At 38.9% G+C, this 24,986-nt stretch overlaps 2 protein-coding genes across 2 annotated transcripts in view; one reads left to right on the top strand and one right to left on the bottom strand.

The window, feature by feature from the left end:
* The window catches only part of LOC146001508 (leukotriene A-4 hydrolase), a 43,480-nt gene extending 40,363 nt beyond the window's left edge, over window positions 1-3,117 (bottom strand). The window contains exon 1 of the mRNA XM_083138896.1: window positions 2,885-3,117. Within this exon, the coding sequence (XP_082995022.1) occupies window positions 2,885-2,936 (52 nt within the window). The 5' untranslated portion in view covers window positions 2,937-3,117. The remainder of the gene's footprint in view (window positions 1-2,884) is intronic.
* Window positions 3,118-17,689: 14,572 nt separating this feature from the next.
* Window positions 17,690-20,316, top strand: LOC146001780 (uncharacterized). Its single transcript, XM_083139500.1, has 2 exons — window positions 17,690-17,722; window positions 19,381-20,316. The coding sequence occupies exons 1-2, from the start codon at window positions 17,690-17,692 to the stop codon at window positions 20,314-20,316; spliced, it is 969 nt and encodes a 322-aa protein (XP_082995626.1).
* The last annotated feature ends 4,670 nt before the right edge of the window (window positions 20,317-24,986 follow it).

Raw genomic sequence — 24,986 nt, 5'->3', positions numbered from 1 at the left:
CCGCTAATATTAGTGTTACACGTAATATTTAAAATTTAACATCACATTATATGTATATTTTCAAGGGGGCCCCTTGCTTTTTCATATTGTAATACGAGTTGAAATTAATTTCCCACATTGTCTACACTTGTTAAGTTTTACTTCAAAGGGGCCCAAAAACCCAGTAGGAGTTGGGGGCCCCAGGGGCAATTACCACCTTGCCCTGATGGCCATTATCCCTTCCTCGGTCATATACAACGTATAAATTAAATGTGTCCATTATTTTGTGAAGTTCATTTTTCTTACATATTGAAATTATGTGGACATTCTTGTCAAACCAGTTTTTCTTTTCCAATGTGTTACGATTTTCTGATCTGCAGTGTTCGAAGTGAAAATTCCTGTCTACGAATTTCCTTCTTCAGAGTTTGGGGATAGAAGGAAGGATCCTTGCATGGATCAACTTGAAGACAATGCAGTATGTATGAAGGAGGATGCTTATGCAAATTCGAGCACTGATGATTTATTAATAAAACTGGTATTGTTTCATTAAAAAGTATTTACGAAATATATGATCAATGGTCTATCGAAAAGAAGTGGCAGCGTTAAAATTATGAATAATGATATTGAGGTTGAACTTTTATTTGGTGAGGGGAGTGGTTCAGTCCTTCCAAGCGGCAAATTTCCAGTGAATAACAGTCCTATCGCAGCTTGATCTCCCAAGACCAGAGACCGCGACCATTTTTTCGTACCAGATAGCAATTGACTTTGTGTGATGTTAGGTCACCACCGAAAATCAAGAGGTCCGGTTCAACCCCCTAAACTGCAGTGATAAGTTTGCTTGAGTATATTAGTCACTACGTATAAGTATTAGAAGGCTAATGTGAGAGACTCCTACGTTGAATCTTGGTCTGGCCACCCACCAAAAAGTCCATGAAAAGAGTGCTTACTATCCCTTAACAATTCCCCCAAACCAGTATTTTTTTTAAATATCTGTGTATTATATATAACCTCATTAAAAATGTTTCAAGCAAAAAAAGACAAATGATCACGAACACAATATTTGGCAGTGTGAAGCTTTCCCCTCCTCCAAAAAAAGATTCCTGGCAGTGTCGCTGCGTTTAAATACGAGCAAAGATTTCCAGATTCTTCTTCGTTATTTATCAGATTTTGAGACCATCCTGATTGTTTCAAGGAGATAATAACTTATATATAAGTTGATAACAAAAAAGAGAGAGTATTTGGGGTAAAAGTTAATTTCTTGGACTACTTGGGGGGGGGGGGTTAAGGGGGACTAGCAAACAATTGTATGTCCGTCCCACTCCAGCATCATCATTTTTTTGTCAGTAAGGGGGCTACAGAGAGGTACGCTACGCCACTGGCGTTGGCGAGTTATTTCTCTTGAAAAATACATGATTTCCTAGTCAAATATATTCCATGATGAAAGAAAATACCTCGACGAATGTTGGAAAGCTTGCGGAAACTCATTTCCGTAATTAGTTTCTTGTGTAAAAATGAAGACATGTCTCTCCGATATTCCGAACTTGGTAAATTTCCAATATCAGGAAAATGGATTTCTTCAAATTTACAGGAGAAACTACTTACCGAAAGCAGTTTCTTTATAGTTGTGGAAGTTCGGGGAAGTGTTTTCTCGCATCGTTCATTGAATTGTGCTGGTAAATCATCTATTTTTCGATATAAATGTGTGACCGATGCACGAAAGCTGTTGCATCCATTTCCTTCCCGCCGGATATTGCCTGTGTGTGATGACGTAATCCCAGTCAGTGTTTCCAAACACGTGTTTTTGCAGCTGAAGAAGGTACGTTTCCGCAAATGGTTCGTGGGGGTGGTGTCAATGGTTTGTGAGGCTATGCAAGAATGGTGTGTGGGGCTATGCATTTTTTTTCTAAATCAATTTTTACCTATTCTAACCTAACCATGACCCAACCTAACCTAACCTTACTGGAAATGGTTCGTGGGGCTATGCGTCAATGGTGTGTGGGGCTACGTAGGAATTTTTTTTTGGTGGAGTGGGGTGAAAACACTGCATGCCGACTATCGTAGTGAAAATGTGACCGCCATTTAGCATGTTACCGAAAGGAAAAAAAACGAAGAAAACTTACTCGATATGTCACAAATAGAGCTTCTTTCCGAGAAATTATCTAAATGCCACCTTCAACAATGTTTCTCAATGCAGAATACGTAACTGTAACTACACAAATTAAATGAACTAGCAAATTTCAGCCGTTTTCCGTATGTGGGAAATTTACCCTGAACTTTTAGTTGTTTTTTCAGTAATTTTTATGTTGTTTTTCAACATAAATGACTTTTTCGAAATCCAAATAGTGCTCATTACTTTAAAGAAGGTAATTGTTACCATCATTTCCCTTCGCATCAACTGACCTACCTTAAAAAAAAAATGTCTGATACATGTAAATGAAGTACCAAAAAAAATGTCTGATACATGTAAATGAAGTACCAGTATTAATGTATAAATATTATCTTAAAAAGTTATAAACTGACCCCAAACCCCGTTTGATATAACAAATTCCCAGGAAGATCCTTGGTAGCAATAAAAAAGGCGAGGGGAGGCCTCGTTGGTTTACAAATTCAAGTGGGTAATCCAACACATTCTTCTTCTGACAGTAAGTCTATGGTAGCGTGATGACACGTCTACTTTAGTGCGTTATCTGTTGTAACAGTTACAAACTTGTAATTACATTTGAAGATTAGATAAATTCAGTGAACTCCATTCATCATGCAAAGGTACAAACGGGTTATTGGCCTTGTATTTATAGTAGTAAAATAAATCGGTGCATAACAAACATTCAGAAAAACATGTGATAAATGTGCGTTTTGTTGTTGCAATAAACATTAAGTCATACCATATATCGCGATATTATCTCACCTGGCCTGGAAAAAGAATCTGGATCACCAGGACTCAAACCGGTCTTCTCCATTTGGTTTCCTTCTTTACTTTTCTTCAGAAGAACTTGCAGCTAGTTTCAACGTGGCTGTTTGTTAGATGTTAACCACAATCCAACTTGAAGCAATAATATCTTATCGGGTACTTAAAAATAATTCTCTGAATCTGAAACAAAGGCGTGAAAACAACGATCAGTGTTGCAAAGGTTGCAACTTGCCAAGGAATATAGAAGTATTTTAGGAAGAGCATTCCGAGACACGGAGCTCTCCCATTGGCCAGAAGCCGCAACGAGCTCTGACGTGACCAAGGGGATCTGTCAAGGGGCGTGGCTCGCGTAGCAATGGAAGCTTACGGGAAATATTTTCATTTTTTATTGTCCATATCTTGGTTCTATTAACCATTTGCAGCAGAATAATAAGCAAAACGCAAGGAATAAGACCTAGGCAATAATATGAAGAAGTTTACAGCACGCAATTACAATAAATGGCGTTATACAAATCAAACAAAAAGTAATCACGACTATCCTCTCATATCGCCCCTACATTGAAATCTGAAGTTGCGTATGGGTAAATAAATACAATTTTACGTATTAAATATTTCGCTACCACACCAATACTTATTATCCTTCATACCTTCAAATTTTCACAGATGTTTGTTATTAATAATTTGTTCATTATAATTTATATATGTAGTATACATAGGACGTCGCTTTTCTACGTATTTAGGGTAACCGCAACAATAAAAATGAATGAATGATGAAATGATAAATTTGATGGGCTAGATGAGTGTGGCAAGCACTGGTGTACGCAGGGGAGGGGGGCTTAAGGGGCTGCAGCCCGCCGAAATTCTTAGAAAATAAAAAAATCAAATGAAGACAGTAATGAAGTAAAAAAAAACAACTTTAAAATGACCCCCAATAACTATTTTTGTGTTTCAATAACTTTTAAAACGAAGGATTAAAATGGTAATTGGAGCTCGTATCTAATGAAAATAGAACAGCGACAACGGGATATCAGCGAAATTGATTTTCGGCGATACATTCTTTGAACCAATCTCATTCTGTTCAGTAAAGGTTAGATTCATGGCACTGAACCCGCGTACAATTTGAATTGAATTAACATAATCCTTGAGTGAGGTGGAAATGGGTTTTGGATATTTTTTTTTTTTTTGTAGATGTGAAAATCTTTAACTAGTGATGCAAACATGCTTTCGCTTACATTAAAGTTTACACTATGGTAAAATTGCAGAAATATTCTACCTAAACTGATTTGTGTTTGAAAAACTGTAACATCAAAATATGTCTTTTAAAAATTAATAAATAAATAATAAATGGATAAAATGCAATGTCGTGGGAAAGCGTAATCCCTTAATAAATTCAAGGAAATTCGTGTCAGCTCGATGGCGAATCTGGTCAACCGCGTGTTCGACTTTGAATCCCATCACTGAAGTTCCCGACTTGGAGTCACGTCGTGGGCATTGATGTTCTTTGTGCCTGCCCTTTCATCAATTTTATGTGATCAACACTCATCACCGCGATTAACCAAAAGTGCTAAAAAAGCGACGTCAAATAACAAATACATGAACACTAGGCCTGGCCTCTGTCTTGGTTTAGCAATGTGATTTGTTAATCACTATACGGTGGAGGCCGAGGCGGAAATAAATATCAGTAAGAATAAAAATTCATTACAACTTACCCTTCCTGGAGACACATATGATTTTGAAGACGATGCTACCCACTGTCGTCTTTTTCTCGCTGCACTTGCTTCCATGGACTTGAATTTCATTAGTTTATTCAAATGTCGAATTCTAATAAAAGTTCTTGTTCTGACATACAGGGAAATAATATTTTCGTTAACTTCAGGAAATTTTGACTGAAGTACTGTTTTTAGAGTGTCCATAACTTTATGTTGCTTGGAAACAGTTGACCCATGGAAGGATGCAAACACAATCTCAAATTGAATAACTCTTTCCATATACGAACCACTACGTGCCTCCACCGGGTACCGAACCGGAATCCCTCGATTATAAGGCAATGATGCCACCACTACGCCATCGGGGAGGCCCTCAAAATAGAAATAGATGTGGTGCCAGATTCCTTACAGCCCCAATTGGTACACTCTGCAACAGCACAAGAATGTTTACCTTTGGCACGCTTATTCATGGTACAGACACCGAATACACGTAATACGACCTAAAATTACTCGTTTTAATATTCAAGACAAACAGCACAAGCACTTCTGTAAAAGAATACCTGATCGCTACTACTGGACCTGCAGATTTTTCTGACATCTGGGAGAAATCTGTGCCTCGAAGTTGGCTTATACCGAACAATGAAAGCCATGTCGCTTTCGGAAACTGGAAGAAATTACTTTCCATTTGAATGTTCCCAACTGCAGGTATGAACCCCCTCGGTGTACGTCAAATCGTCTATCGAATATCCCTTACCTGGAGGAATCGCTAGCGTAACGCTCTATGAACTCAGAAGCGAACCTTGGTTGAGGTATGGGTGTGTATCATTGTGTGTCTTATCTATTTCATCTTTCATTTTCATTTCATTGCCCTAGTTTGCTCTATATGTAAAAAAGCGACGTGAAATAATAAAACAGATTGATTGAATTGGCGTTTTAAGTCCAGTTTATGTACATTGAGGCTAATTGTACCTACAGTTTAAAGTGGGATCCGAACCACTACGTGCCTCCACCGGTTACCGAACCCGGGATCCCTCGATTATAAGGCGATGACGCCACCACTACGCCATCCGGGAGGCCCTCAAAATAGAAATAGATGAGAACGTTAATTGGTTCAGTAACGATCTCGCTACCCAGCGAAGGTTTAAGGCTCGAGTCCCGCCTGGACATTGTGTCCCTCTATTTCATCTATTCATTACTCATCCTCGCCTTCCAATTAGGTAAAAGTTACAGGAAAGCAACCCAAAAATAACATTAAGAAAAAAATATTTGCCTCGTAATGACGCAATTTGACAAGGACGCCCGCAAGATGTTTTCACAGGAGAGGCAGCAGTGCTCAAAGAGGGAAAGGTTTTGGAATGCTATCTCTCTAGTTAAGAATATCCTCTTAAAGAAAATTCCCCCACTAGGATAAATTGCATAGACATCCTCCATCCACTGCATTTTGTCTATGATTTTGCAATATACTCGTACTTATTATGTTATGCAGCAGTAACTTCAATTAATTCTTGTCAACAATAAGTCGCCCCTGCAAAGAAGTTGCTGAAATTCTACTGGTGGAAATTTTTAAAATACAACACTACCTGAATATATGTACAATATATTGACATAATTTGATGCATGTTTCTTCCGTATAAAAAAAAACACTACGTGTTAAATAAAAATTAAATAAGAAGGATACTGTTATAGACATTCGTATTATTGAAACTGATGGCAATATTTGCATTCATACGGCTTAGACGTTTATTATTGCGTAACTGTAACTTCATAATAATAATAGTTTTATTCACACGCACACAACACCGAAATTTTGGAGCTTCCCATGGATGCAACTCGACAGGACTCATACCACTGCATTTTACATACTAGTGACTAGCGAGGCTCTGGCGACTGGACTCGTGGCCATTATAATCCTTGGTGGGGCTCGTATTGTGTTGTCCTTACATGTTTATGATTGTCCCTTCATCCGCCTCATCTTATCACCATTCATCCTCATCTTCGCGATTAGCCAGAAGTAGCAGAAAAACGAAATAATAATAAATCAATACGTATGTATGTGTCGTTCATTTAAAGGCGAATTTCTACTGGGTTGATCGCTACTATGAGGATGAATGATGAACTAATTAGTGGAGAATGAGACAAACATTGCTATATGCCTTACTATGGTTCAAACTGGGGCCTCTGGCTTCCTAAAGCGTTATGCTGTCATGGAGACCCGTTATATACATGTAGAGGGACTTACTTAATCCTTTCCGTTCAATCTTACTCTCTCGATCCTGTTGCAGTTATGTCCACGCTATAATTAATTAAGTTAGTAATCTATTTGCATGAAAATATGCGCACTAGACTCTACTCCCACCCCCATCCAGCACACACAGGCATTTCAAATTGTTTCACTTTACGATTTTTCGGGTGTTCTCTATTGTGCTCGTCTCAAGATGAGACTCTCATGTAATAATCATTTAACTCCATTGCTGTGTCTCGTCAAGGGGTCCCGGGGTCGATACCCGGTGAAGGCACACGGTGGTTCGGATTCCACTTTAACCTGTAGGTCCAGTCCCGATTAGCCTTACTGTGCATAAAGTGGACTTAAAACACCAAATCAACCAATCAACCAACCAACCAACTTTATTGCTGCGTGTAGAAGTGTAGACAAATAGTGTTAAAGAACCAAAGACATTGATTCCCTTTTTGCTGAATTCAGCATGAATTTCTTCGTTTGCCATCCTCAGTTAACTTGAGAAGGTACGGAAAAGCAGTGAAGATGAACTACATGTTATAAACATTGCTTCCCAAGAGTTATAATCGCCTCTATGAGGCGATAAACTTGCATGATTTTACATGTTATTAAGCGGCCCGCAGCTGAGGGATCCCCTTTTTGACGTCACTCTAGCAGAAGACGTTCACGTGCCGCCGTAGCGCGGGAAGCCGGAATAGCACCCCCTGGCAACTTGCATTCCGAGGCACGGCGCTCTCCCATTGGCCAGGAGCCGCAACGAGCTCTGACGTGGCCAAGGGGATCTGTCAAGTGGCGAGGCTCGCGTAGCAATGGAAGCTTACGGGAAATATTTTCATTTTTAATTGTCCATATCTTAGTTCTATTAACCATTTGCATTAGAATAATAAGCAAAACCCAAGGAATAAGACCTAGGCAATAATATGAAGAAGTTTACAGCACGCAATTACAATAAATGGCGTTATACAAATCAAAACAAAAAGTAATCACGACTATCCTCTTATATCACCGCTACATTGAAATCTGAAGTTGCGTATGGGTAAATAAATACAATTTTACGTATTAAATATTTCGCTACCACACCAATACTTATTATCCTTCATACCTTCAAATTTACAGATGTTTGTTATTAATAATTTGTTCATTATAATTTATAAATCTAGTATACATAGGATGTCGCTGTCGCTGTTGTTATATGACGTCACTTTTCAACGTTTTTAGGGTAACCGCAACAATAAAAATGAATGATGAAATGATAAATTTGATGGAAGCGTATGCTAAGCCCTGCGTCAGGTCAACCTTGCAGCAGGTTTTAGCATATGTAGATCCAAACGTGCGCGCAAGAATATAGTTCCACTGAGACGGGTTCTATTCCGACACAACTGCATACTTGCAAGAAAACAGTTATTTAATTTGTAATATACAGACAAAATAATACATTGATTAGCAGGTATGGACTTAATTGGTTGCAATCACTGTGCAGACGAACTTAGAACCGCAGATTCGCCAACTCGAATCTGTAATGCGTTGAAGAGACATTGAAACTTTAGAGCGAGTCGAGCGAGACTGAATGCGTTGCAGAGCGCGTGAAATCGCTGATACCAGTGTTGCACCTCCCACTATTTTAACCCTATGTTTATTGTAGAGCGGCGAGAATGGCTGAATCTCCTGTTCAGCGCGCGGTTTTACCCGAATGTTATTTTGGGCTTCATCCGAAAGGAAATGTTCTTCAAAGTCAAGCAAGTTGTTTTAAATGCATAATCCTCCTTGCGGCAACAAGATCAAAGTAAAACAGGGCGTGAGGTGATTTGCCGTCAATGTGCACACGAATTGTATCACGGGTGTTGAATGATTTGCGGTTTGAGTTTAGCAAGAGGAAACGATTGTTTGTTGTTTGACGACAAAAGAATCTCCGCGGTATTAAAATATATCGCAGTGAGAAGAAACATGTTTATTATTTGGACGAGACGTCCTTCAACTCGGTGGGTGGGGGAAGGGGTAATAAAACATGGAAGGATACCACCATGCAAAACCACCGCCAGGGCTGAAGACACCGACGATGAGGGGAAGGGGGAGGCTTATTGTTTCACCCACTGGCGGCAATGAAAGCTTTGTTGAAGGCGCATATTTACTGTTCCGCGCAAAGAAAGGGAAGGGTGATTATCAGCAAGAAATGGACAGACCAAGATTTGAATCCTGGTTTAGTGAAGTGATTCATAAATTGAAACCAGAGTAATAGCGACAGACAATGCACCTGATTGTATATATATCACCAATAACAAATCATGCTTTTTTGGTGGTACAACTTGAAGTGCGTGTGTCTTACAGTAACGGATGTATTGCGAACGAAGCAACCAAGTTTTTCATAAATCTATTTCTTTCTAAACCAAAAACAATAATTTGTCATTAAATTCAAGAGGAGCCTATCGTTGTTTACTTTTATCTTTGTTTATTTTTATTTTTGCGTGCTCGAAATATACACACATGCTCTCATGTTTAGAAGTTGTTTCGCTCTTATATTAATGACACATTTATTAAATAATATATGCGCAGAAAGTACTTTTAAAATGTTATGTTTCAGGAGACAAAGAGAAGCAAAAATACAATCCACTTGACATGCATGCGGGTTTTGATGTGTTGTGCGGTTGGCAATACTGTAGATTTTCTCAGTGTCTCCGATGTAAGCAGCTCGGCGGTTGAGGAAAGACTGGCACGGAAGATTCTGAGCTCAGTTCTCGCGCGGATTGATACATAAAACCTGCTGCAAGGTTAACCTGACGCTTGGCTTAGATGAGTGTGGCAAGCACTGGTGTACGTAGGGGCCCGCTTAAGGAGCTGCAGCCCGCCGAAATTCTTCGAAAATAAAAAAAAATCAAATGAAAAACAGTAATGAAGTAAAGAAAAAGACCTTAAAATGACCCCCGATAACTATTTTTGTGTTTGAATAACTTTTGAAACGAAGGATTAAAATGGTAATTGGAGCTCGTATCTAATGAAAATAGAACAGCGACAACGGGATATCAGCGAAATTGATTTTTGGCGATACATTCTATGAACCAATCTCATTCTGTTCAGTAAAGGTTACATTCATGGCACTGAACCCACGTTCACATTCAGCTGTAAATATTGGTACAATTTGAATTGAATTAACATAATCCTTGAGTGAGGTGGAAATGGGTTTTGGATACTTTTTTTTTTGTAGATGTGAAAATCTTTAACTAGTGATGCACACACGCTTTCGCTTACCTTTAAGTTTACACTATGGTAAAATTGCAGAAATATTCAACCTAAACTGATTTGTGTTTAAAAAACCGTAACATCAAAATATGTTTTTTAGAAATTAATAAAAAAATAATAAATTGATAAAATGCAATGTCGTTGGAAAGCGTAACCCCTTAATAAATTCAAAGAAACTCGTGCCAGCTCGATGGCGAATCTGGTCAACCGCGTGTCTGAGCAATGATTACGAGTCAAACTCATCGCTATTTCGAGGAACGAATTCAAAGAATTAGAAATCTGTACAACGACTTATTATTTAAACCTTTGTCACACCCGTTTCGTCTTGAAGGACAGTTGCATGACCAAGTACATCCTTGTTGCGCCAATACAACATGTGAAAAAGTCGCACATACGTATATACCAGGTGGTTATAATTAAAGTGACGGTGTTCAGAGTGGTACAGCACGGGCTGTAATGAGAGTAGCAGTCTGAAACTTCGTAGATATGATAATGAAGCAATGCGCTCGCGAATTATGCAAAAAAAAAAATAGTTCCAATTCTCGCCACCAGGGTAAAAATGGCGCTGTAAACAGTCAAAACGTGGAATTTTCCGTAACTCTGACGTCAAAGTCGTTGACATTGCCTAACCATTGTGTGAGCTCCCTGGTTGTTGTTGGTGACGCTTGTTGCTTTTTTTTTCCTTTAGTGATGTGAATGTTCGCCGAACATTAAAAGTTTGATTTTATCCTTACCACAATATGTCACACTGTTTTACAAAAAGTTTGATATTGATAGGTACATTCCCTTGATTAAACAGTGCACTAATTGTTTTTATTATGGGCACTTCAGGGCTAATTGCAAAAGTAAATTAAAATGCAAACGCTGTGGTGAGAATCACGAATCGTCCTCTTGCACAAATAAGATCAAGTGTTTCCATTGTAATCAGGAGCACACTGCAATTGACAAAAACTGTCCTGAAAAACAACGCCAAAAGGAAATAATCAAAATTATGACAGTTCAGAATGTTACGTTTAACGAAGCTATGAAGAAAGTCCCAAAAATTAACTATATGTATGGATATGAACAGATATCTACTGGCCATGTTCAGGAAATAGAAAATACAGTAATGCCATTTACATATGCTTCGATATCTAACAATTCGAGTAGCACCTCATATCATAATAATATAACACAAGATCAATACAGTGTATCTAATAAAAGGCCATTGTACAGTTCAAAGAAAGCTGGAAAATATTTGGAAGAGACTGAGTCTTCTCAAGGAAAACGCCAGAAATCTTCTCAAACATTGAAACCATTTGGACAAAATGAATATAAAAAGAGAATGACAAACCCTGATTATTCTTTGTCAGGATCTCGAAAAGACAATGCTCCGGATTTGTCGACAACATGCCAACAAAATAAATTATTTGTTCTTGCAGAGGCGGCTCAAGCTATCCAGCCAAATCGGGCACAAGAACAAAATTCTACAAAATTCCTAAATAATTTTTCATTATTTATAGAACAATTATGTAGCCTAGCAGGGACTTCGACATTGAACGTTAACCAGGACTGGACTTGCATTGCTACAAGTATTTTACAATACTTATTTCAACAACCAGCATGCCAGACAAAGTCTTGAAAATATTACAATGGAATATACGAAGTTTAATTCCTAATAGACATAATTTACAAAATATTTTATCTTATTTTTCTGCAGATGTCCTTCTTATACAAGAAACGTGGTTGAAAACTGACTCAACATTGAAGTTTAAAGGTTACAATTGGATAAGAGATGATCGTTTAGATGGATACGGTGGTTCAGCTATAGGTGTTAAAAGAAATATACAGTATGACATTATTTTGTTTCAAAATATAAACAGTCAAATTCAGATTACAGGTGTTCGGATTGCTGATACGTCTTATGTATCAATTTACTGCCCTCCCACAGTGCACCTCCCTGTTACAGTGTGGCAGAATATCGTTGGGCAGCTTCCACCAAACACTTCATTTGTGCTGGCAGGGGACATTAATGCACACCACCCTATGTGGGGCTGTTCTCTAACTGATCGATCAGGTAAAGATTTGTATAATTACTTGCAAGATTCCTCAGCTGTATTACTCAACGACGGAACACCTACAATAATCTCAAGACCTAATGAACAGCCGAGTGCTCCAGACATAACTATTACCTCAAATGATATAGCTTCAAAAATCCATTGGAGTGTATTAGAGAAGTGTTACAACAGTAATCACATGCCAATTATGATAAGCTTTCAACATAATAAAAATATAACGTGGTTTACTATGCGCTCTGAACAAAACAATAGTCAATATATATCAAGAAGGGTTGAATGGCAGAAATTCTCCGGAAATGTAAACAATGCAATAAAGAATGAATTGCTGAAACAAGAAGTATCGTATGACACATTGGTGTCTCTCATTCGACAAGAACAAATAAATGCAACAGTATCTAATTTTGGATCTAGAAGAAAAGTGACTCCGTGGTGGACAACGGATTGCCAGAAATGGGTAAACGAACGACAAAAAGCATACATAAATTATAAGGAGAATCCTACCATCAATCATTTTATTAGATATAAAGTAATTGCAGCAAAAACTCAGAGGTTCCTAAAGAAATCAAAATCATACTTTTGGAAGTCATTTTGCTCTACATTAACTAAAGATTCTTCTATTTCAGTGACTTGGAAAATAATAAGAAGTATGTCCAATAATAATACTTGTCATTATTTTGGAGGAGATATCAATTCAGCCTGGATAAAAGAATTTCACCGCAAGTTGACACCAGATACGGTTGAAACTAATCTTTGTCAATTGTTAAACTCTATGAAATATCCAGAAACATCCACGTTAGAATCGCTATTCACTATGGAGGAATTAGAATATGTTGTTCACAAACGAAAGAAAACGTCTCCGGGTTTAGATGGTATTACATACGAATGTATTCAACACTGGCCTTTGAATGGATATGAAATTTTACTAAATACATACAATTCAATATGGAATAGTGGAGAAATTCCATCACAGTGGAAAGAAGTGGTGATAATACCCATATTAAAACCAGGTAAACAATCAGGAATACATACGAACTATAGACCTATTGCAATGTCATCATGCCTTGCTAAATTATATGAACATTTAATACTGAACAGACTCACATGGTGGGTCGAATATAATCAGAAATTATCGAAACATCAGATGGGATTTAGGAAAGGAACTGGAACAGTAGATGTATTAGCAACACTAATTTTAGATATATGGCTATCTTTCATACGGCGGGAATTTTGTATCGTAGTTTTTCTCGATCTAAGTAGCGCCTATGATTCTGTCCTTCCAAATTTACTGTTACCAAAATTGGAGAAAATGAACGTTCCACGTAATTTTATAAAAAGTATTCTTGGATTATTATTGGCACGTAAGTTGTACATTCGATATGGAGGACAGTTATCCACCGCACGTTATACACATAAAGGTCTACCACAAGGCGCAGTGCTGAGTCCCATGCTATTTAATATGTACACGGCAGATTTAGGCTCAAAAATTCTTCAACACACTCGTCTATTACAATATGCAGATGATATTGTTATATACACTAGTAGTAAAAATATTCAAGAAGGGGCTCAAAAAATTCAAAAATCTCTGGATGAATTATCATCATGGTGTGATATCAATGGAATTGAAGTAAATCCAGATAAGTCTTCGGTGGTAGTTTTTAATAAGAAGAGATCTCATTCATGCATATCAATAAATATAAACGGAAAACCTATTAGTCAACAAAGAAGTCATAAATTTTTGGGACTTATATTAGATGAAAAACTTAAATGGAAGTCACAAGTAGAACTGGCACAATGTAAGGGATCTCAAGTGTTTAACATAATAAAAATGTTGACAGTTAAGAAAAAGTGGGGTGCTGATCCTAAATTATTACATCAGATCCATAAACAGATGCTAAACTCAAGACTAGAGTATGGTTCCTTTATGTACAATGATAATTTAAGTTGGGCTTTTAACACGCTATCTTCTATCCAATATAGCAGTTTATCCAGGATTTATGGCCTTTGGAAAGGAACTCCAAAACAAGCAACTTTCGTAGAAGTGGGAGATCCACCATACAAACTTAGAGTTAAATATCTTGCGAGCAAATTTTTACTTAAGAAAATTGCCAACACGACATCTCCGATCATACCAAAACTTCAATTGTTAGACTCTTTGATGCTCAACAGACGTACAGCAAAATATAAATCCAGATTACCTATACTATATTATGCTTATAAGGACATTAATAAATTTCAAGCTAATGTTATTCGTTTACCTAATGCACCATGCTTCATGACAGACTACTTTAATATGATATCTCCCATGAGGATTCATTTTCCTGCCTACCCAAGTAGAGTTTTCAGGAAGACAATCCCTACAATTTCAAATAATATATATCAAGATTACATACATTCAAAATTACAATGTGAATATCACATATATACAGATGCTTCAAAATCAACGTCTGGAAAAACAGGAGCAGCATTTTACTGTGATAATTCTGCAGAATTCAAAATTTTTCCTTTGCCATCGTATCTGTCCATTTACACTGCAGAAGCTTTTGCAATACGACAGGCATTGCTTTATGTACAAAAGAAGAAGTTAAATTCAGTTCTAATTGCAACCGATTCAGCCTCTGTGCTAAATTCTTTACAGTTTGCATCATGGTCATGTCATACGGAATGGTACATTGTTAACATAAGAATACTCACACTGAAATTAACGAGATTGGGATATGATATCAACTTTATTTGGACACCTGGACATTCTTTAATAGAAGGGAACAATATAGCAGATACTTTGGCAAAATATGCAGCGAATCAAACAATCCAACGGCCGCTTTCAATAAAGATTCCGTCCGTAGTTTTGGAATCACACACTAGAAAAATACTATTTACTGACTGGCAAAGCTTGTGGACAAATACTGGCACTCAATGCGGTAAGGCCTACTATGCTATACAAGAAAGAATTCCAAAGGAATGTTGGTTTAAACAGATTCAACTCTCCCGGAGTTCCCTCACAACTATAATGCGCTGCAGGTTAAATCACACTATCGCCGCAGCTCACCTTTACAAGAAGAATTTAGTGACTTCACCAGTTTGTTTGTGCAATGAATATACTGCAACTCCAAACCACATTATATTTCAATGCAAACTTTATGAAACTTACAGAGAACCATTTTTACAGGAATTGTACAGGAGTGGACATCAAGCGCCACTGACACTGCCTTGTTTACTGACTTCACCTTCATCCTCGGTAATTTATATTCTTACAAATTATCTTAATCAGTCTAATATAATTCTGTAAAAGTGTAATGAAATTTGGAAAGTATTTATTATGAAAGGAATAATTGTGAGTAAATATTATGTGCATACATGTATATAATACCAATTGATAAATTGTTAACTGGTGCATGGATTTTGTCCACAACCAATAAATATTTTATATATATAAAAAAAAAAAGTTTGATTTTTCCCGTGTAAAAAGCAATGGCTATTGCGAAGAAAGACCGTGCACTGCTAGTGAAGTTGTTTTACCAGAATGGGAGCAATAGTAACGCTGCACTGCGGAAATATCGCCAACAGAAAGGGCTGAGAAGAGGGCCCATGTCAATTAATGGGCTGAAGAAGATGATGAAGAAATTCGAGGAAACAGGTGAATTGGGTGTTGCACCAGGGAGAGGAAGGCGGCCCATCCCCGTGGAAGTTGTGGACGAAGTTACTGTAGCTGTAGCTGACCGTGCAGCACATGCCTCAACTTCTGCAACCAGTGCTAGAGCTGTGCCACGTGAATTGTCACTCCCCTGGTCAACAGTTCGCAAGGTATTGCGGTGCATTTTACACTGGTATCCCTACAAGATTCAAATTGTGCACCAATTGAAACCCCAAGATATTCCACAACGCCGTGAGTTTGCCCATCGGTTTTTGGCACGCATGGAAGTGGATGACATGTGGCCGGGGAATATTCTGTGGACTGACGAGGCGCATTTTACTCTGGTCGGTACAGTGAATACTCAGAACTGTCGCATATGGGGTTCCACTCGTCCACATGTTGTGCAGGAACAACCATTGCATTCAGTTTACGTGACTGCTTGGTGTGGATTCACTAGCTCCTTCATTCTTGGTCCGTTTTTCTTTGAGGAGATGACACCTCGAGGGCCTGTTAGGTGTACAGTGACATCTGCACGTTATAGGGACCTCCTTGTGCAACACGTGATTCCAGCTTTGCAAGAACGGAACTGTGAACACACCACCATTTTCATGCAAGATGGGGCAACACCACATGTCGCTCGCCACGTGAAAGATTTGCTGCGAGAAACCTTCACTAATGACCGCATCATCTCTAGGCAGTTTCCAGATGATTGGCCTTCCAGATCCCCCGACCTTAATCCATGTGACTTCTGGCTGTGGGGATATTTAAAAGATCGTGTCTATCAGGGACATGTCCGGTCTCTGCCTGATCTGAAAGCTAGCATACAACGACATGTCGCTCAGATTTCACCAGACATGCTGCGAGCAACTGTCGACCATGCCGTGTTACGAATGCAGCATGTTGCTGAATTGGGAGGCCATATTGAACAGTTCTTGTAACCATAGTTCCTAATAAACATGCCAGAATCATTGTTCTCGTGTGTTTGATCTTTCCTGCCTATTTCCTGTAACTATACCACGTTTTGACTGCTTACAGCGCCATTTTTTACCCTGGTGGCGAGAATTGGAACTTTTTTTTTTTTTTTTTTTTTCATAATTCGCGAGCGCATTGCTTCATTAGCATATCTACGAAGTTTCAGACTGCTACTCTCATTACAGCCCGTGCTGTACCACTCTGAACACCGTCACTGAAGTCTCAACTATAACGACAACGACATCAAGAGATTAACACGCCGAATATTATGTAGTCTCGATTGTACACAGGTCTGTTTCGTATCGACAGATTGGGATGTGTGTATGCTGGTTATTTTCGTCGCAGTTACAGCTCTCGGGCTAACCGCAACGATGAGGATGAATGTTGATCAGTTCAATCAGATGAAATAATGACAGAACAAACAAAATGTTCGATGTATGCTTTGACCCAGTTCCGAACCTGGCACCTCTGGTTTTCAGCGAGTGACGCTGACCACTCTCAACAGAGGCAGCCAGCGTATATGTATGTATGTGTGTATGTGCGTGTGTATCAAAATTTGTCTATGAGCATAAAGAATTTAACTCATACTAATTTTAGAGCACTTTTCTGCAATAAAATTTTAAATCATAATTCATTATTTAGAAAGTGCGAAAAAAAATTAACCTTTGATCTACAGCCCTTGAAGGGCCTATGCAGATCTCCCGACTGCCAGTCTCTCTCCCACAATCTTGCCTAGAGGTGTGGAGTTCTTCAACCGGTAATCGGGTGACGTGTGTATGTGCCCTCAGCCGTTATAGGAGATTTCTGAAACCGGGTTACGCTACTCACTCGTAGCTCCCTAATTTCCTCACGATGTTGGGTTGCCTCCGGTCCTATACACAGGCCGAAAACTAAGAGACTGAACCCAGGCGGACTCGAACTCATGTCGTCTCGCAGTCGGAGCCCAAAGAACAGCCCCGCACGGCCATGGAGGAGGTCAAAGAGAGTAAGAACCAAGTCGTAAATATTCTGACTGCCATATAACTTCAGTAAATGTAGATACAAGTAATGGACAAAATAATATGAACACCAATGCAATTGCAGAAAACTTGTATTAGTAGGGGGTTGATCCCCACCTTGCCTGAATGACAGCTTGTATCCTACGTGGGATAGACAAATAAAGGTCCTGTAGAGTGTGAACTGGAATACGTAGCCACTCCTCGCACAAAACAGTCTCAAGTTCCGAAAGTGTCATTGGAGGTGGAAACCGATTACGCACTTTGGCCTCCAAAATACCCCACAAAGGCTCAATGATGTTAAGATCGGGGGACTGTGGACACCAGATGAGATGTTCTACCTCATCACTGTGCTCATCAAACCATGCATCAACGCACCTAGCAGTGTGAATAGGGGCGTTATCATCTTGGAAGATGGGGCATGCATCGGGAAACAAAGTCTGAACCATGGGATGGAGGTGGTCACCCAGGATGGTGCAGTACTTCTCTGCGTTTGATTCTCCCACGGAGGACAACAAGTGGGCCAACACCATTCCCAGATATAGCCCCCAAACCATCACAGACCCCCCCCCCATACCATGTTTCACTAAGCAGTCAATATAAAATGCTTCAGCAGGAGTTCTCCACACATAAACACGTCCTGTGGTCTTAAATAATGTGAAAGACGATTCGTCTGACCATATCACATGTTCCCATTGCTGCTGTGTCCAATTCTTGTGCTCTTGGCACCACCTTCTTCGTGTCACTGCATTACGTGGAGTCACCAACGGTTTGGGGATGGCAACTCTGCCATGAATGTTCACAGAATGCAGCTCCCTTTGAATGGTTTTCGTTGATACAGGGTCCTGGAGATGATTGTTCATCTCTGCGGTTTTCTGGGACAGTGTTGTCTTGTGCTTTCGAGTCACTATTCGCTTCAACACACGTCGATCCCTGTCGGATAACTTTGTTTTTCGCCCACTATTCTCCTTTGCAGACGTTGTCTTTCCATGTTGTCTGTAGGCTGTCAGAACATTTGACACTGTGCTCCGTGCTACACCAACAAGTGTAGCTGTTTTTTGTCACAGATGCTCCAGCCAGGCGGGCTCCTATGATCATGCCTCTTTTGAAGTCTGAAAGGTCGGACATACCTGCATTTGACGGATAGCTGACTGCTCGCATGCAACTCTCACACCAGCTTCTGATAGACTGATATGTTTGCTTTCATCGCTACTAGATGGTTGAAATCTCTGCTGAGTGTTGTTCCTTTTCCACGACGGCGTATATAGGCCTTTGCAAACCAAGGTGTTCATATTATTTTGTCCATTACCTGTACTTTTTGCTGAAACTTTTAGTGCAGCAGATACTTGAAGTCTACTTTCCTTATCTTGAAGTATTGGTCTCAATTTATTTTACTTACATTGGTCAATCGAAGAAGAGTCCCCAGCATTAGTGTAATATGAGTAGTTACAGACAATTTAATACATCCCTTTAAGTGATTTCATTTCCTAGAGAGATTTTTTTTTTATTTGCGGACAACTAAATGAGTACCAAGTCGGATAATCAATACAAATTGCATAAACAGGGACGGGCTCAAGCAAGTAAAGTATTTGGGGGGGGGATGAGGTATATTTCCTCCCCATTATAGAATGACATCCTCAAAAACGCCCCCTGAATTTGAAGTTATCATGTTCGGTGCTGAAGGTTTTGGACATTCCTGTAGAGGCTTGGGATGCAATATTAGTCTTTCACACCACCGACAAGTTGGATGCAGAATCTAGGCAACAGTGGGAACTTTCACTGAAGAATGCAGAAGTGCCTAAGTTCGAGGACCTGACTACGTTCCTGGATGTGCGTGCCAGAGTTCTTGCAGCGTCTTCGGTGACCTCTAGCCTCCCAATGTCCAGCAAACCCCCTCCCAGGGCCAATGATCGTCAAGTGAAGAACAATGTAAATTCGTATCACACAGGTGCTGAAACTGTGTGTGTTAAATGCCAAGGACACCACAGGTTGCATACTTGTCAGAAGTATCAACAAATGTCTGTGAAAGATCGGTACTATTTCGTGAAAACTAATGATCTGTGCTACAACTGTTTGAAATCTAATTGTAACGTCGGAAAGTGTACTTCGCGCACGTGTATGGTGTGCTTTAGAAAGCACCACACATCCCTTCACTTCTCTCCTAGTGAAAATCCCAGTTCTACGCAGCAAGTAACGTCCCACATCGCCAACAAGAAGAAAGCCATTCCATTGCAGGAAGTTCCCTTGTCTACAGCCAGCGTGGGCGTTAGGGTTAGACACAACAACGTACAGCATTTTCGTCCACTCTTAGATAAGGGCTCCGAGTGTACATTTGTCACGGAAGACTGTAGTCAGCAATTAGGCCTTCGAAAGAAACACATCAGTGTTGCCATATCCAGTATTTCAGCAACCGGTATCGGTACTTCTCGTTCCATGGTGGACCTACAGTTTAGGTCAAAAGCGGGCAACGAAACGTACACCACCAAAGCCATGGTTGTGAAGAAGATCACAAATAATTTGCCCAAGCAGCACGCCAGTGGACACACCTACATAACCTTGATCTTGCCGACCCGTCCTTCAACAAACCAGGGAAAATAGACATTTTATTTGGTGCGGATATTGTTCCCTTACTTTTAAGACCTGAGAAAGCCGCAGGTCCAGTATGTACACCAACGGCCATAAGTACTTCACTTGGGTGGATTCTTATGGGCAGAATTAACGTTCCGCGCAATAAACGCGCAGTGTCATCACATCATGCGTCATGCAGTGATCTGGACGCTACCCTACATCGCTTTTGGGAAATAGAGACTGTGCCAACGGTAAAACTGTACAACGAAGAAGAAAACTTTTGTGAACAGTATTTTCGAAACACACACGAACGTGACATCAACGGACGTTATGTTGTGAGATTGCCCTTCCGAGAACAAAGCGGTGTTCTGGGAGCTTCACGTCGGAAGGGAGCTTTTCGGAAGGGAGAGGAGTTACGCATACTATTTTTGGTGGTCACTGGTCAGTCCTGATTTTGCCATTTTTTTCCTGTCTTTGATGTTCTTCTTCTTCTTCTTTTTTTTTAAAAAAAAGGAATACTGGGTCAAATCATTACCTTCTCTATATGAAAGCCTCATGGCTTGGTCCGGTCACGTGACTAAGCGTCATCAACTGGAGGCGAGATAGCCGCCATGTTTCATTTGCTTCTTCGGAATCGATGTTGGACCTTTTTAATGAATATGGAATTGCATTGCAAATTTAAAAACTGTAATCGAGTGTACATGACGTGTAAATATGCTTAAATGTGCAAGAGGTATGGTGTATAAGTGTTGTGTGCTCAATTGCAAAGGCAATTATGATGAAAAATGTAAGAGTAACGTTCACATTTCTTCGAGGTGTTGCTGAAAATGAGAAATGTTTAGGGAAATTCCAAGTGATTCGGTCCCTACGAAAAGATACAAGTTAAGTAACATGATTCGGTCCCTACGAAAAGATACAAGTTCAGTAACAAAGGTTTTATACTCATAAATAAATAAGAGGAATCGTTTGACGTAAAGATTTCATGTATACGGAATAGGCATCTAATATACTCTTAAATGTAGTCAGGTTTTATCTTTCGTCAACAATCTTTTTTTAGAAATATACATAATTTACCCTGAATTAGCTACAAACATTGGTTAACGTTAAGATACGTTGTTGCGTATGATCGCAAAATTATTTAATTCAAGATTTAGTCAACGTTTAAAATATTACGATCGTGTCTATCAAAGCAGTTTGTTAGTGTAAATTTTACGCAAGCATTCGATAACATATTCATATTATTTACACAAATTTTCAGTTTCAAAATATGCTTAATGAAAAAAAGCTATACAACTGGGCAAAGTTGATAATTGTGTACATTTACATTCTTATTTACCCCGCTTTTATGCTTCTTTAGGCTAATCGGAGGCTAATGGAAGATACGAGGTTATGCATTCAAATACTAGGATACGATGTACAACAAGAACTTCGATGAAATATTCGTGTGTAAAATTATCCAACAATATATTACTTATGTTTCAAACACAAATGTTTTCACACAGAAAGCATTTTGTTACCTAGCTATGTTAATATGAACTACAAATGTATTAAATTTTATAAAACTGTTACACATGAACCGCTTTTTATTTTTTGTCTTTGTGAAGCTTCAGTGTTCGTAACTTTGATTATTAAATCAGTGATAATGTTTACTGTTTCATAATTTATTAACATTCTTCACGATATTATTAACATAGTGTAAAAACAGTATAAGTAAATATTCCAAATGTTTATTTCTCAAGTGAACGCTAAGATAAAAATATTAATCTGCCTTTTTTCAATGAAAATGTTGAAACTCTTAAGTTATTGTCACAGATCTTACTAACGACAATGAAAAGATTCAATTTTTTTATTATCTTTCGTTCAATAAACTCAATAGGTTCTAAATTACAATGTGACAAATGAGTTAGGTTTAATCTTTATTCACAGAAATGAAACATTGCCCTTCTACCAATTTCTTTCGCTTTTGCTGCAAGGATATAGAAATTAAGTTTTTGTATTGAGATTCTACAGCTACACAGAATATCTGCATTATCTGGTTGATTAATTTTGGGTAGTTAGACAATTTAATGATTAGGTAACTTGGAAAGTTTACGGTCATCCTAACATGCAGGATTTTGATTTAAATCAATTGATTTTTACATACAAAAGTTCATACAAAAGCTGTTCCGAGTTTTACTTTAGCTGACAAATATTCCCGATAATATTTTTCAAGGACATACAATGTTTAAAATTTTCCACCATGAAGTTTCTAACGGTTTTCAACTCTTTCTTTGTGTTATGGTAGAAATTTTTGTGGTGGTCATAGTTGCTTCCTGAATGAAATTGTTGCTGTAAATATTCAATATTATACTTTTTTCTTCTAACTATATTCGTCGAGAGGGTAAATGTCAATATTTAACTTCATAAAATAAAGAAATATACCTTAATTATCTACGGTAAAATTACGTCAAGGAGTTTACAGCGTTAAGACGATCGCCTCCAGATGGTGACGTCTTGACTGAGCGCTGTGGCCTGAACCTCAAGATGGTCTTGGTCAAATGGGATTATGACCTCACCAACCCTTCCTTGGGCACGTCACTGGAGATAAATGAATAAGCATTTGATCATACTGGGTGACGAAACATTAGATGTGTTGGAAACGGAAGGGTTTTCATTGTGCATTAATTGTTTCGTGATCCAGCTGCATTCGAGAAGACTTCCTTTGTTTCGTGCCGATATATGACAAGACAGCGGAAGCTGTGACAGGCATTTTTGAATACTTGTGAGTGCTAAGGCCTGAATCTGAACAATTTGGTGGGTTTCGGCTTTTATAAGAGCTGCAAACATGGGAGGACAGGACAAGACACGTTAGTGTGTTTAGGCTCGAATCAGATATACATATTCGAGAGCTGTCTGCGTCCAGTTTGCAGCTCACAATTTAAATCTCGCGTTGTCGAGTGGATTGTGGATTGTCCATCCCATGCATGTGTAACAGCTTCGTAAAAACACTCAAAGACACCATAGGTGTTTTTTATGCCTGATGAGAAGAAATGGACAAACACACATACTGAGATGGTTCCGGCACACAATGTTAATGCATGGAAACAGAATAGTCGAGTGGTAAAAAATGTTCCGATTTCACTTTCTGATTAAAATGACAGCCTTACAGTGGCGACGCTTTAAGGGATAGTTGCTCCCCATTTTTTTGCCTTAACATTATGGCCTCTTAATTTTAAGCCTTGTCTACCAAGACAAAGTAAACTTCCCTTGCACCGTACTCCCCCCCCCCCTGTTTTGGAACCCAATTGCCAGCACTGGTCTTAAACATACAATTGTGAGGTTCTTACTATACCCCTTAAAAAATGGCGTTGAGCCCCCCCCCCCCCCCGAAAGGAATTCCTGGATACGTGCCTGGTGTACGACGTCAGTGCGAAGACGACGACAGGAGTTTCCCTCAACGATAAGTTGCTTGTAGGCCCCAAGATACAAGACGACATAATGCCTTTGTTGCTACGTTTTCGTACGTATCAAATTGCCCTTACTTCGGACGTTGTCAAAATGTTTCGACAGGTGAAAATACACCCAGATGATGCAGAATATCATCGCATTGTGTGGAGGAAGTCACCGAAAGAAGAGATACGAGACTTCAGATTAGAGACACTGACGTTTGGTAAGGCTAGTGCTCCTTTCTTAGCCACCAGGTGTTTACAACAGCTGGCCCGCGACGAAGAGTCAGACTTCGCTGAAGCAGCGGCGATTACATTGAGAGACTTTTTTGTAGACAATCTAGTGACTGGCAGTGATACAGTAACACAAGCTATCGCGTTACAAAAACAAATAAATGGACTTCTACAAAGAGGTGGTTTCGAATTGCGAAAATGGTGCTCGAACAATTCAGAAGTATTGAATGAAATACCTGTACATTTGCGAGAAACGAACTTTCCATTGGATGTGAGCATAAATGAACATATAAAGGCACTCGAGATCGAATGGCATCCAGCGAGTGACGAATTTGCAGTATCAGTGACGCAACCCACAACTCGTGAGCAATTGACCAAGCGCATATTGTTATCAGACCGCGAAAATTTGACCCCTCAGGTGGATATCTCCATTAAATGTCAAAGCAAAGATCTTCATGCAAACACTTTGGCAAGTTAAACTTGATTGGGACGATGTACTTCGACCACGTTCAGAAGACACAATGGGCTCTTATGGGCAATGCTTTTCTTATGGGAAATACGAGCGCGCTGTTGTGAAATTTCTGGATTTACAAATTTAGCTTAAGTAAAATCGGTACCTGCAGTTTTGCAGGAAATTTTGTAGAGAATACGATGGTGAACACAAAAAACTGGTAACTTGCTTACATAATTTTAGATAAATTAAAAACGCAAATTTTCCGTGAAAACACAATTTTTGCATTGTTTTCATTCCTAACGTTGAAACATGCCGTAAAATTGAAGCATTCATTATTAAAAAAATTGACACTGTTTTTTAATTGTCATAGGTGATGGTGGTACTCAGAATTTATCAATACTTTAAAGCATATTCGCATTAAAAAATATTCAAATAAAGTATGTGGAGATTTTTTATATTCGTGCAGTAGAAAATGTCGTCGCTGGCCATTTTTTGTTCTGTAATTCCAAGTAAAAACTTCCAGCGACAAAGTTGTGGAGAAAATAATGAAATTATTTTTTATAACCACTCAAAGGTTCCCAGAAATA

The sequence above is a fragment of the Lepisma saccharinum genome, chromosome 17 (assembly GCF_977018435.1).
Source record: "Lepisma saccharinum chromosome 17, izLepSacc3.1, whole genome shotgun sequence".
NCBI classification, from domain to species: domain Eukaryota; kingdom Metazoa; phylum Arthropoda; class Insecta; order Zygentoma; family Lepismatidae; genus Lepisma; species Lepisma saccharinum.
The sequence above is the reverse complement of the archived record's forward strand: the minus strand, read 5'-3'. Positions and strand labels throughout refer to the sequence as shown.

What these genes read in the sequence shown, in the direction of transcription:
- LOC146001780 (XM_083139500.1), top strand. Translation starts at nt 17,690, where the DNA reads ATGGAGGAGGTCAAAGAGAGTAAGAACCAAGTC. An exon ending in AAGAGAGTAAGAACCAAGTC is followed by an intron (nt 17,723 to 19,380) that starts GTAAATATTCTG and finishes CTGAATTTGAAG; the next exon opens with TTATCATGTTCGGTGCTGAA.